The sequence below is a fragment of the Mastigoproctus giganteus genome, chromosome 3 (assembly GCF_048544385.1).
Source record: "Mastigoproctus giganteus isolate SK-2022 chromosome 3, ASM4854438v1, whole genome shotgun sequence".
NCBI classification, from domain to species: domain Eukaryota; kingdom Metazoa; phylum Arthropoda; class Arachnida; order Uropygi; family Thelyphonidae; genus Mastigoproctus; species Mastigoproctus giganteus.
Genome location: NC_143577.1, coordinates 111,917,614 through 111,931,042, shown reverse-complemented (window position 1 = coordinate 111,931,042; position 13,429 = coordinate 111,917,614). Strand labels below are relative to the sequence as shown.

The 13,429-nt window shown below is 37.1% G+C and overlaps 1 protein-coding gene across 1 annotated transcript in view; it reads right to left on the bottom strand.

Annotated features, from left to right (window-relative positions):
• Positions 1–13,429, bottom strand: part of LOC150088225 (uncharacterized) — a 691,583-nt gene that overhangs the window by 54,836 nt on the left and 623,318 nt on the right. The window contains exons 13-14 of the mRNA XM_090369395.1: positions 5,451–5,600; positions 347–388 (exon numbers count right to left, since the gene is read on the bottom strand). Of these exons, the coding sequence (XP_090225521.1) occupies positions 347–388; positions 5,451–5,600 (192 nt within the window). The remainder of the gene's footprint in view (positions 1–346; positions 389–5,450; positions 5,601–13,429) is intronic.

Here is a 13,429-nt window from a genome sequence, read left to right as displayed (position 1 = left end):
TACAAGTCCTACTTCCCAAACAAAATCTGTGGGTGGACGGACGACCGAGCAGTAACACTAACGTTTATACTAGTTTTACTGTACTGTACTGTTTTTATTAATTTGTTTGATATTAGTTTGTAATCATACAAGCGTTAACATAAAATATATGACCTTCCGCAAGGATATTTATTTTTAAAATCATACCCTTAATAAAGTATAAAATCATACCCTTAATAAAGTATAAGTAAAGTGGTATGATTTAAAAAAATTAATTGCCCTCCTGAAGGTCCGTTATGTTAACGCTTGTATGAGTACAAATTAATAGCATATATATTTATTATTAAGGTAAAATCTTTATACTCACTGTTGCAGTTTGTCCTTCCACAGTTCTTTAGTTTCCAATGAGCTAATGAAAGAAAATGAATCGATTAAATTCGTGCAATATAAAGATGCTGTACAATATTAACAGATACACACGAACACACTGGATTAAAAGTTCCCGAAGTTTCGTTCTTGTTTCTAATGACGAATATTCCGAACGGCACAACTACAACAACCAATCTAGTTACGACTATTCACCTAATTGAGGCTACGTGCAAGAGGACACGCATGAAGCTGGGCTTATAGTGGGGGCAGTCCTGACCTCCCAATAACATAGGTCAAAGTTCATTGGCGGAAGGGTAAACAATAACCACGGAACACTTTCTCCTGCGATGTCACAAATCCCAGTAGGCTGTCCAAGTTTCCTGGAAACGATGACATCTGGGACAGCTTCCTAAGAAGCAGCCTGAGGCGCGTGCAATAATACTAAGGAAAGGTAGAACAGAATCCACACCTGAAACCACTTGATAAACAAATAAATGAAACAATAAACGTTTGAGAGTACTCGGAATAAAATAAATAAGTCCATTGATCCTTTTGTAAAATTTCCACCAATATGGAAAATTTACAAAAGGCCTCTGATAAAATTTGATTCATTTGAATCAAATTATACATGAAAGACACCAAACTCCAAACTGTAACAGTCTAGCCGGCGGCTCAAAGATCTGGGAAAAGGGGATGCAAAATAACATCTCGGGGATGGTGATCAGACTGTCACTAAGCATTTCAACACCCAGAACAAAATAAACAAAAAATTGCACCCTTAGCCATCTATATATATTTGTAAGATTCTAAGGTAGGCACATCCCTAATGTGTTTATTCTAAAGTTCTTTCCTCATCTAATTTCTTTAGACTGCTGATTGATACTTGTGCATACACGATATAATCTGTTTTCTGCACGAAATGTCACATGTATCGACAGTTACGTGCGCCCATAACCGTGTCTAATGTCTGTAGGGGTGTGTGTGTTCACGCGCCGATATGCTTGTTGTGCGGACTGAAAAACTCGAAGTAACTCACGGAAGAAACACTACATCGTCCGCCTGAGACTGGCTAACTACAACCTCGAACGAAGAAGGCTTGTAGAAGTTCTCCAGCAGTCGACAGGAATCGAACCCAGACTTCTCCAACCGAGTGGTAGACGGCGATATATCGCACCGACTAAGCTGTTACGGATGACCCCAAAGTTAATTAATATATTAAATCAGTAGGCTTCACGGGTGTCCAATTCCAGTCTATTCCATCACATAGGGTTGCATACATGACATGCACAGTGTCATAATACCCCAATTTAAAACCTAGCATGTCACAAAATATAGTGTCGCACTGACTTTTGAAAGTATCCGTTTTTTGTAATATTAGATTTTTCTGTGTTGTTTTTTATGAAGTGTCATGTATCATCCTCGGTATTTAGCAATATTACTATAACCATATAATAAGAATGTTATTAATGTGAGTTGCTATGCAATGATTGTTGAATTTTCTTATTTAATTATTAAATGCAATAAAAAATTAATAAAACACTGGAATTGAGTGTAAGGGTAATTTAAGTGCAAGTTAAAAGTTTGATTATTGCTTCTAGTGTGCACTACACAATGCTAACAATAAATTATGTCAACTGAAATTTTTAAAGCATAAAGCATTGATGTTTTCTTTAATGAAAGCATCAATGTTTTCATTAAAGATGTCAATTATGTGACACGAGTTATTTCAAGGTTCTTTTGTAGTTGTATCCATTTGTGGTAGGCTTGTTTCCTAAACAGAAGAATTTTCTGGGAATTAACCAAGATGAATAGTCCCAAGAGACGAAGTCTCGTGGCACTACCCTTCTAGGAATGGAACAACGGAAACGAGCAGTCGTCACAATCAACAGCGAATAACCACTTTCATGCATTGTATCGTCTGACTCTCCTTACCTATGTAAATACCCTAAGGCCTAGGCTACAGTTTGAGCTGACACTTCATTAATTGCAAAAGATTTTTTTAGACAAAACAGAAATGTAAAGTATGTTTTCTCCAGCAGCTACTGCTCCTTCCTTTGAGGACAGTTGTATTTGACCTTCATATTCCGTCGAATTATAAAAGTACGGTTAATAATAGCATGTACAGCTAATAACTTCCCCGTTGCCAAAAATAGTGCCTTCTAATTCCGTTCTGAACTTTACCAAACTATCAACCTCGACTCCTTTTTCAGGTAATTCATTCTAATAATTTACAACAGTGTGCCCGAAAGTATACTTCATGAGATCTAGTCTTATTTTAAGTCACAAAATTTTTTATATATAACCCCTGGTTCAATTTCTCGTTCTCTCTTCTACCAGTGAAAATAAACCTCCCTCATTCATTCTACTAATTCCCTTTCAGGGCCTTGTATACCTCCATTAGGTCCTCCCTAAGATGTCTACTTGCCAAGCTTTGCAGTTCGCAAACCTATCTAAGCTGTTCTTCATATGGGAATCGATTAGCATCCTTTACCGATCTGGTTGTTCTTCTTTGAACCCTTTCTAGATCTTTCTTCAAATGCGATCTCAAGGCGGTTTCACTATCGTCTTATGATTGTAGGAAAACAGGTCCACGGAAAAAAGGTCCGGATCTAAATATAAAGTAGCCTTACATCAACTCAAAAACACTTTTGAGGCGCGTCTGCTTATGAAAAGCGCAGATATATCTTTTCCTTGTCCGTCCGTCAACACGCAATAACAATTACAGTATCATGCAATTTTATAATTGGTTCATTTAAAAATATTCGTAGTCATTCCAAATTTCACTAAATTCTGTTAGTCCCTGACAAGGTTTAAAAAAAAAAAAAAAAAAAACGTTAAACGCACGAAATTTCAAATGGAAGTACGTTTACGAACTTCGGGCATTACTCGATAACGTTCTGTTACTCCCTGACAAGGTTTAAAAAATTGTTAGACGCCCGAAATCTCAATATTCTGCATGTTGCTTTCTCTCTACTACGAGTAAATATCGCCTTGGTATTTTCGTGTTTTTATTCAAAATTAATAACGATTAATTACTTTGAAATTTAATTAATAATTAAAAACTTTGAAATTTAATTAATAATTAAATTTCAAACAACTCCACCAAAAACGTAATTTACTCTAAAAATATACCAATTAACTGTCTACTGTGAGTTCAAGTCACGAAAAATAATTTTCGTGACTAGGACTCCTTCAGAATCAGCTGGATGATTATGCGACACACAGACAAAAGAGTTCCTTTTTGTCCAGTGTACACATTAAAATTCTCCTACACTTTCAAATAATTTTATCTCTGTCTTCACTGTATGCGAACATACTTATATCCATATAAACAAACCTGTCTTATCTTGCAAAAATGATTACACTCTGTATCCAAATCCGCCCTACCATGGAATATTGTACCCACATCTGGGAGTGTCCTCAAACCTCTCAGGTTTCTGGATTCAATTCAGAAGAGGGCAGTTAAGTTAATTAATGACCCATCTCTAACAGAGTCTCTCCACTCTCTGCCTTTTCTGTAGATACTTCCATGGGTACTGTTCTTCTGAATTGGCTTCAAACTCACAGGACCAACTTTTCTTCTTTTCATTTATTCATTCAACTTCCGTTTTATGGAACAAAACTCCCTTCTTACCTATTTCATTAAGACTACAATCTACAGAAATTAACGTATAATATCGACAAACATCTTCTCAGCCTTCAACCCATGCACGGTACTAATTACTACCGGTTCTAATTCATTTATGCTCGGAGTTGCATAAAAAAAATATAAAAAAAATATAAAAAAAACATACACACAATCAACACCTAGGGCTTTTAGGCAAAACATAGAAGAAACTGTTTTTTTTTTTTTTTCGGGTGGGGGGGGGGGTCATTATATCCCTAAAATTTTTCAGAATTCTCAGACAGTCTTTAAAAATGGCGGGTTCTGGGAATGCGCAATTTGTCTACGCCCTGTCAAGCTTTTTCGAAATTTGGATTTCAGGTGCTAGATTTTAGCACTGTGATTCGTTTATTTATTTATTATTATTTTTTTTGTTCAATACACGTATTTGTATTGCCGTTGGTAGCTTGAAATTTGTTGCAATGATCGTTCTATTAATATAGAAATTATCAATTCTAATAATTTTTTTCCTACGACCCTCGCCACGGCCTTAAAAAGCTCCGTCGGACCTCTTTTCCCTAATTCATGTTTGACTGAATATTAATTCTTAAGTCAGTTTTATCCCGAACCATTTTTAAACTCCATCCCCTTAGTAACTCATGGATTTGTCAGGTGAAAAACATTATTCAGAAATAAATCTTTGAAACCATTACAAGACCACATTTGGAATACTGTGTTCAAGCATGAAGACCTCATCCGAATAAAGATATTGAGCTTCTTGAACAGATCCAAAGACAGACAATTCGAATGGTCAAATCGACAGAAGGACGATGGAATGACGAAAGACTCCGATTATGTGGGCTACAGAGCTTGGCAACCAGGCACCTGAGGTGATCTGATTGAAGTTTATAAGGCTCTGAGAGGGATTAGTAAAATGAATGAAGGTGGAATTCTCACTGTTATAAAGAATTCCAGAAATATTGGTCATAAATTAAAATTACAGGGCTAGATTAGATTGTAGGAAGTTTTCTTTTAGCCGGCGATCGTTGATTGCTGAAACAAGTTGCTCTCGCAAGTCGTTCAGACTGACAGTTTGAAAAAATTCAAGGGTCAACTGGATAGTTACACGTGAGAGAAGGGAAGCATATATACTGTAATGTGTTTTCTTATCTACTTTTTTTTTTGCCAATGCAGCAAAAGCCTGTGGCTTCCTTGCTACACATGGCAAAAAAAAAAAAAGTCTCAGTTATGGTGCGGTAATTCACAATATCAGATTAATGAAGTTATAATAATAAGTAATATATACATATAAGTTGTTTTTGTTAAAATATACTAGGAGGATACGATAGTTTCCGAAAATGTGTTAAAGGGATCAACAACAATAAAAAAAAAAAAAAAAAAAGGTAAAATACCGCTTTTCTAACTCATCAAAATGCTATCGAGCCTAGAACCAACTTCGTTATTAAAATAATAACAGCTGTTTATGTGTTACACTCACCCAAATGTCACAACCACATTCGTAGTCGGCCACCCAAGAACGAAAGAGGTATCTGGTGATTTAGAGGCTTCACAAACATCTCCAAGACAATCAGAAATCCATATTTCGCACACTCGCACTTTCTCCTTCAGTTTAAACATTCCGCCGGACCTGTTAGGAAAAAGGAGGGATAAATTAAAATCTATACCTTCAATATACTGTACAATATGTTCTTGTTTACACTCCAGCACGACCACTACGTTAGAAGTGTCTAAAATAAATCATGAATACGATCACTAATCGTACATAGCAGTCACGCGAGCTTGAACCACGGTCCACTCAAAGAGGGCGTGTGTGTAATTTTTTGTCACTTAATAAGTAATAATAAATTCTACAGCCCCATATTAGAAAGGCAACAAGAGGAAGCAATAGTCTTGATTTGGTTATCAGCATGATTCTACATGCATTAAGAATCCGCAGGTAAAAGACCCACTGGGTGGCAGCGATCACAGTGTACTAATGTGAAATTTAATTAAAGACGTAACTACTGTAAAGGCTTTTGCTTTCGTAAGGATGACTACAGTGGTCTCAGACAGTTTTTAAATTCTATGCAGTGGGACCAACTGATGATGTTACCAACAGCAAATTCTAAATGGGAAGCATTCAAGGAATTAATCGTGGAAGCTACTAGGTTTTCATACCTAAATGGATGTCATATGAACTGTTGAGACACGAGGCAGGGAAGAAAAGTGCATGAGATGCATATTAATTATCGGGTGATACAGAAACCTATGACAGATACAAATTAGTTAGTCTGCAATCAAGTCACAAAGGAAGATTATAAGAAGTCTCTGGCGAAGAATGCCAAGAAAATTCTTATACTGTATTAATAGTAGAAGAAAGAGGTTGAATTGGGCCACTTCATGTCAATGGTTCAACTGTTGATGATCCTGCTCAGGTAGCTAACAAACTGAATGAGTATTTTGCTTTAACACACGAGGAGTTATTCAGGGAGGGGAATGCCAGAGGTGTATTAAACTCTGGCAGTGAGCTAAATGATTTTGTAATAACTGAGAGCATAGTGGAGTAGAAATTGTTGAAAATAAACATAAGAAAGGCACCTGGGATGGATGGGATCTATCCAATCATATTAGGGGTGGCAGCAAAGGAGGTGAGCAAACCATTATGAGAGCATCCTTGGATTCAAGGGTGGTCCCTGTGGCCTGGAGATGTACGAATGTATCCCTAGTTCATAAAGAGGGATCAAAGGTGACATGATTAATTACAGACTTGCACTTAACATCTGTTCCAGGGAAAACAATGGAGTCACTGGTTAAAGAAGTAATGCAGGACCATCTGGACAGGAATGCAATTATACTGCAGTCACAGGATGAATTTGTTAAGGCGCGGTCTTGTCTAACCAACCTGATAGGTTTCTATGATGCTCTGACCAAGGAACTGGATACAAAAAATAATTTTGATATTATATATTTGGATTTCAGAAAGGCTTTTGATACTGCTGTATAAACTGGAGCAGTGTGGCATTAAGGGCAAGTTACTGCTATGGATAAAAGGATGGTTAAGTGGAAGAAAACATCAATGAGCACTGCTCTTCGTGGACTAATGTTATCAGTGGAGTTCCCCAGGGTTCGGTGCTGGCCCTATTGTTGTTTTCAATATTATTAATGATGTTGATGAAGATATATTAGGATTAATGTCAAAGTTTGGCTGGGTGATTAACGCCAGTAATGACGATATGCTGCTACAACAAGATTGAGAAATGGCAGTTGAAGTTTAACATTGACAAATGCAAGGTACTGCATATGGGTAGCAGTAACTTATCAACTGTATGGAACTACACTTAGGGTAGTAGAAAATGAAAAAGACCTGGAGTAATTGCGCAGTCATATATGAAATTCTCTGAGCAGTGCAGACGTGCTACCAAGCCAGCTCATGGGGTTTTGTCAATCCTATAGGAAACTTTGCTAGTAGGGATAAGGAGGTGATTATCCCCTTGTATAAGGCCGTGATTTGGCTGCATCTAGAGCAGCGTTTCTCAAACTGTGTTTTGCAAAAAATCGTAATTAATCATTAAAAAAAGAAAATAAATAAATTTTGCATGTTTGTAGCGTACACCACTTTTGTGTCATTATAATAATTAACGTAATTTTTTTTTCGGTTATCAATATACTGGCATAGACTAATAATCAAATAGACCGCGGAACACTTTATTTTGGTGGGCTTTTGCATAGAGAAGTATGCGTAGAGGTAATGGCCAGCGGCGGCTCGTGACTCTGATGTTTGGGGGTGTTGCGTCTTAAAGTTACATTAAAATTAAATTGCCTTTGTTATAAGACATGTAGACATACACAGTAATAATAATAAGCAAGTTAAAAATACTACAAAACATTAACTAGACATTTACCGTTAACAGACTTGAACTTTTATTTCAAAACAAAATCCATTCTTCGATTTTTATTTGTTTAATATAGATTAATAACTTTTTAATTCAAGTTTGGTGCACTGTTGACCAAGCTTTTCTCTATTGAAAGCATTGCTTGAGCATTTAGCCTTTCCTGATTCATATTGCTCCTTAAAAATGTTTTTATTCTTTTAATGTCGAATGGCAGCGTTTGGCTTTGAAGTAGTCATAGGAATGGTCAAAAGAACTTTTATGAGTTTTGTAAGTTCACCAAGAACTTCAGCTAGATTATTTTCTGAGAAAAATTTCAGCAAGTCAGTTAATTTGCAATAATGTGTAGATCATGTCTGCTATAGAAAACTTGTAATTCCGTAAGAAGTTTTTCTTTTTTCAATCATGGTATATGTCTCAGTAGTCTCCCGTACCTCTTCCATGGGCATTTCCGTACGAAAAATAACAAATTGCTTTGTAAAAGAATATCTCTCACCTATGGTCAACACTTACCGTATATAGTCGCATACTTCCTTTGCTTCAATCATGAGTGTTTTTGAAGGATTTTCACAGTACATTGAATTCCTGATTTTTAGAATGGCATTCTTAAAGTTTCCTATATATTCATGTATTTTAACTGCCTCAATTTCTCCAGATTGCATTTGATTATAAATAACTTCCACGTGAGGCATTAACTGATGGAAAAGTTTTAACAAGAACTCGAATTTTTCATTACTCAAGATGTGCAAAATTCCAGTTGCTTCTGAAATCGTCTTACCTGCGTTTGCTGTCGCTTGTAGTTCCTCCATGCACTTTTTTAAGGATTCAAAATTTTCATAAACGCTGTTCACGGTGCGTATATTGAAGTTCCATCTTGTAGGGGAAGGCCGGGCAACACGGCGGTCCATATGCTTTATGAGAACAGGGAGACACTGTGGTGATCTCGAGAAAAACGTTGGTGTCGACATGAGGTTCGAAAAGATTATTCTTGAATCTCGGGTCCAGTGTTCATAGCTGTAGGACAAATCTGGATACCAAACGCTACCAATGACAGAGAAGACCGACGAAGATAGAGAAACTCCAAGTTTCTGCCTCAACGGAGCCATATTGGCTCAAGGCTCTGCACTCTCTTGTGCAGTGCAATTCTTTTACTCCCACACCCGGCAGGGGAGGGAGGTGACGGCTTGCTGTCTCCTCTCTTCCCTGCCACACCATTCCTTCCCTCTGGTGGGGTATGGGCATGCCTCACTGAATAATTGGGGGTCACCTACCCTATCGACCCTCTTCTTCCTATTTCATCCCCCAGCCTTCACTCTCCCCTCCCAGCACTTTCTCTTTCACAGTGTATAGCTCTACACGTCCAAATTTAAAATACACCAAAAAAATTTCGCCCAACCTTTTAGGCACTTCAGAAACAGGCCTTCAGCGTCAAACCCCATATTAGCGCTTTAATGTAAGTGAATTAAAATCAACCGCGGTCGTTCCAATTTTATTTTAGGTCCTAGCCACTAAAATCCCAGGAAAGTAAGTGGCAGGACCTGCCAGAGTACAATTGACTCAATGGTACCACCCGGCTAGCCTCCACGTGGCGAGGTATGGGCAACGTGGGGTCCCAATTAGGGGCCTGGCGGCCAATAAGCCGGATAAACAATGGGCACAACATATAACACTACTCATGACCCACACACTTCTAAATCTCTGGCTTTGACAGGGTACTGTCACCGATACATAGAACATTCGCGGAGATGGGAGAAATCCCAGGAGCCGCTAGACCCTCAATATACCTCATACCTCTGGAATCTCGGGTCTTGAATCTTGTTGCATTTCTCATCATCAGATTCAGTTGGTGTGAATAAAATGCACAGCAGTGAATAAAATGTGCATTTTTGTACACTTCTTTTATTTTAGCCTGAACTTTCTTCCTTTCATCACACTTGCGCCGTCAAATGTCTGAGCAACCAGTTTTTGAGTATTTCCTGAGGATTGTGTCTACCTAATCTAGAATGCACTTCGATATTCCGTCTGCCGTTTGGATTTCCGGAGTGAAAAAAACCTCAAAAATGTCTCCATTCAGTTCATATCTCAGAACAATTACCATTTGTACATGTTCTGAAACATCTGTTTTGTCATCAGCCATGACAGCTACGAATGAAGCTTCTTTAATTTCTCTTTTTATTTCATCCCGGCATATATGCAGCAAACAGTGAAGAATATCATTCTGAATAGTTTTTTTAATGACGCATTACTTTCTAAATGGTTCTTTAAATTGGAATCTAATGTACAGACGAAATTTATTAATCCTCTGAATACTCCTGGATTTTTAGAATCGTCTTTTTCGTCCTGTCCACAAAATTTAATGCAGTCTATTATTTTAGTAATACCTCACGATTCTTGGTAACTTTTCTGTTATTTTTCCAGATCGAAAGTCAGTAGGCCTCACTAAGCTGTTCTTTAATATTTACGCTTCCTAAAAACGATAGTGAAATCACATTATCAAAACATGAGTTTCTTCGAACTCTCATGTTTTAGAGTTTTTTCTTTCATTCTGTTATGTTTGTAAAGCCACTTTTTGCCCACGTTAAGTCACCGAACAGTAAACATGGAAAACAAAACAATGCATTTTTAACTTCACAACCACAAAGCCAACTTTTCCTTTGATACCATTCAGTTTTAAAACTGCAAATATATTTCTTATTATTACTTATTCCCAGCTGAGAAATTTGAATCTTTGGTATGGGGTGGGCTTCTTTTTTTAATCGCATTTTTTTCTTGGAGAGATAATTGTGAAAAACTGTGTGAAAAAGTTTATTCACTGTCACGCGATTTACTTCATGGGGAAGCATGGAGACCATGATCGAATCAAATTCCACAAAATCGTGTGTCGTAGAAATAACGTTTTACTTACACATCACCTCATAATATAACTTCAACTTACCAAGTTCGAGCTCAATTAAGCTGTAATCACATAATTACACTGTTGAGTACTGACTTAACGGGAATTCGGGCGAATAACAAAACGACACCGACATTGTGGCTATACACCTATCATGGTCAACGATGAAATCTGTACTGCGCGCTTTACAGTCACCTTGATTCGTTTCACCCATAAAAAATGTATATTGGAAAGTTGCCAATGGCAACCAACTACCAGATATTCACTGGAATGCAAAATGTATCACTGTCTGGCGCACAGTGAGGCCTACGGTTAATTAAACTTCAAAGTTTCCAACTTTGAAGTTTAATTAACCGTATTCGTTTATTATTGAAATGATTACTTGAAACAGAGGATGCGCATACTATATGCGGGTCCTGTTAATAAAAGTATTCATTGCGTTGCATTGTTCTTCACAAAATTTCATATAACTCCGTTCACTGTATATCTAGATTTAAATAGCTGGGGATGCTGCAGTGCCTATGGACGAGCTGCCCCTGGTAATGACATCTACGAAAAATTAGCAATGTGGTGATCTAGTTTACCATTCGTGTGCGATTTAGCTTGGAGTACACGGGTTGAAGGAGAGGAGGAAGCGAACCGATATCATAACTAAACTCACTTCCTTGTACATTTTTTTTTTTTTTTTGTTAATAAGTATTTCGAAATATTATTATTAAAATATGTGACCATAGATTTGTGGTTGAAAAAAGCAACTTTAAAACGAGAAGCAAAGTACTTCTAGTAGTGCAACTGTGGTCGATGAATACGAACACAATATTGTCACACTTCAAAGTGAGGAGGAACAATCGCAGCCTTTTGTTCCCAAAAAATCGGAAGTGAAAAAACAGGAACCAACTAATAAAAGATCAAAACGAAAGTATGATGACAGTTTTTCAGCTTTACGTGTGTTGGAAATAAAGATGCTCCTGATGCACAGTGCGTTGTATGTAATAAAATATTAGCAAACAATTCTTTGGCTCCCGCTAAACTTGTGTTCCGTGACTAAAAAAGTTTGGGAAACGCTGGTCTGGAGGCTTCGCTTTAGGAGGGATGTAGATCTGCTGCAACAAGTGCAGATAAGGGTAACTAGATTGGCAACCTAGAAAGGCGTCAGTTCTGCAAATTGCAGCGTCTGGAGACTACCCCCCCCCCCCAGGAGGTGATGTGATTGAGTTGTTTAAGGCCTTGTTGAATGGAGTGAGTAAGCTGAATGTGAAGGGCATTCTTCTTATTGCTGAGACCACACACATGAGGGGACATAAATTTCAGTTGAGGAAGGGTGGTTGCTGGATAGATGTGCGGGTTTGCTTTCAGCCAGCGAGTGGTTGATTGTTGGAATAAGCTTCCATCTGTTGTTGTGGAATTGGATGGTTTGAATAAATTCAAGGAAGAAATAGACAATTTCTTGGAGGGTAAGAATGGTGAAGTGTGTGTGTGTGTGTGTTTGTTTTGGATGATGCTATATAAGCTTGCTTTTTTGCATCATTTCCACTACTACTTGGATGCGATTTGTTCATCGTTTGAAATGCACGCAACCATTGTCTGCTGGCTTTCCGATGAGATGAGCCGTGTTGTATATATTGCTTACGTTGTTATGGTCGTTTTAGTATCGTTAATTAATATTTCATGAAATTCGATCTCAGACACGTTCAAGGTACACCTGTCTAAAGTTATTTAATCGGCTTGTAAATTTGACATGTTGGCCATTTGTTTAAAATATCCTAAATTATCAGATATGTATTCTTAATTTAGTCCCTATCTCTTTGTTTCTATATGTATGTATAGTTACCCAGTCTGGTAATCTATTCTCAATTTAATCTACATATTTTATATATAACATACAAAAGTTCATACGTAACAATAAGTGGCAAAATAATAATAATAAAGAAAAAATACAAAAAAGGAAAACATGGGTGATTACAAAGCATTACCTGTCACATTGTTGCTAAAATACAATTAATATGCACATCATGATTACGCTGGCAATATGGCAAGCAAAGAAGGAAACAAAAAGAAAGCTAGTAACTTAAAAAAATAACAATAAAAATGGAAGGGATGGTGGGAGAAATAAAGATGGTGCAGAAAGAATTCATTCAAATAATTTAGAATTTCAAATTCTTATTTATATTCTTTATTTTTTTTCCACAGTTGTTTGGTGTTGCCTCGTGCATGCTCTTTGCTGTTGTATTATTTCTCACTGCGTAAAGGGTCATTAATCTAATCAGTTGCATTGGAGGCCGATTAGGTCGGCGATGCAGTGATTCCCGGACCATTGTTTAACTTCCGAAAAGATGGGGTTCGATGGTCTGTTTTAATTTATTTTTGTTTCACAATAGTGGTCTCAATCAATTTTACGGAAAAACAGTGCACACTGCCCCTAAAGTTTATTTTCCTTAAAAAGAAATCCTTTCCGTTTATTTCAGTGCTTTCCAAACTTTTTTTTTTTAGTTCAGTTGCTGGTCTTAGGTAATTATTAGCTAATCACATTCAAACGACAAGCAGACTTAAAATTTCAGTTTCTATTATAAAAGAGAATCGCAGAAAATTACGACATAATGTAAATTGGCCCGTGAAAACGTACTTATACAGAGCGCACGCCTTATAATGTAACGCGTTGTATAAATTACAACGTAAAAACTACAGCTAATTTCC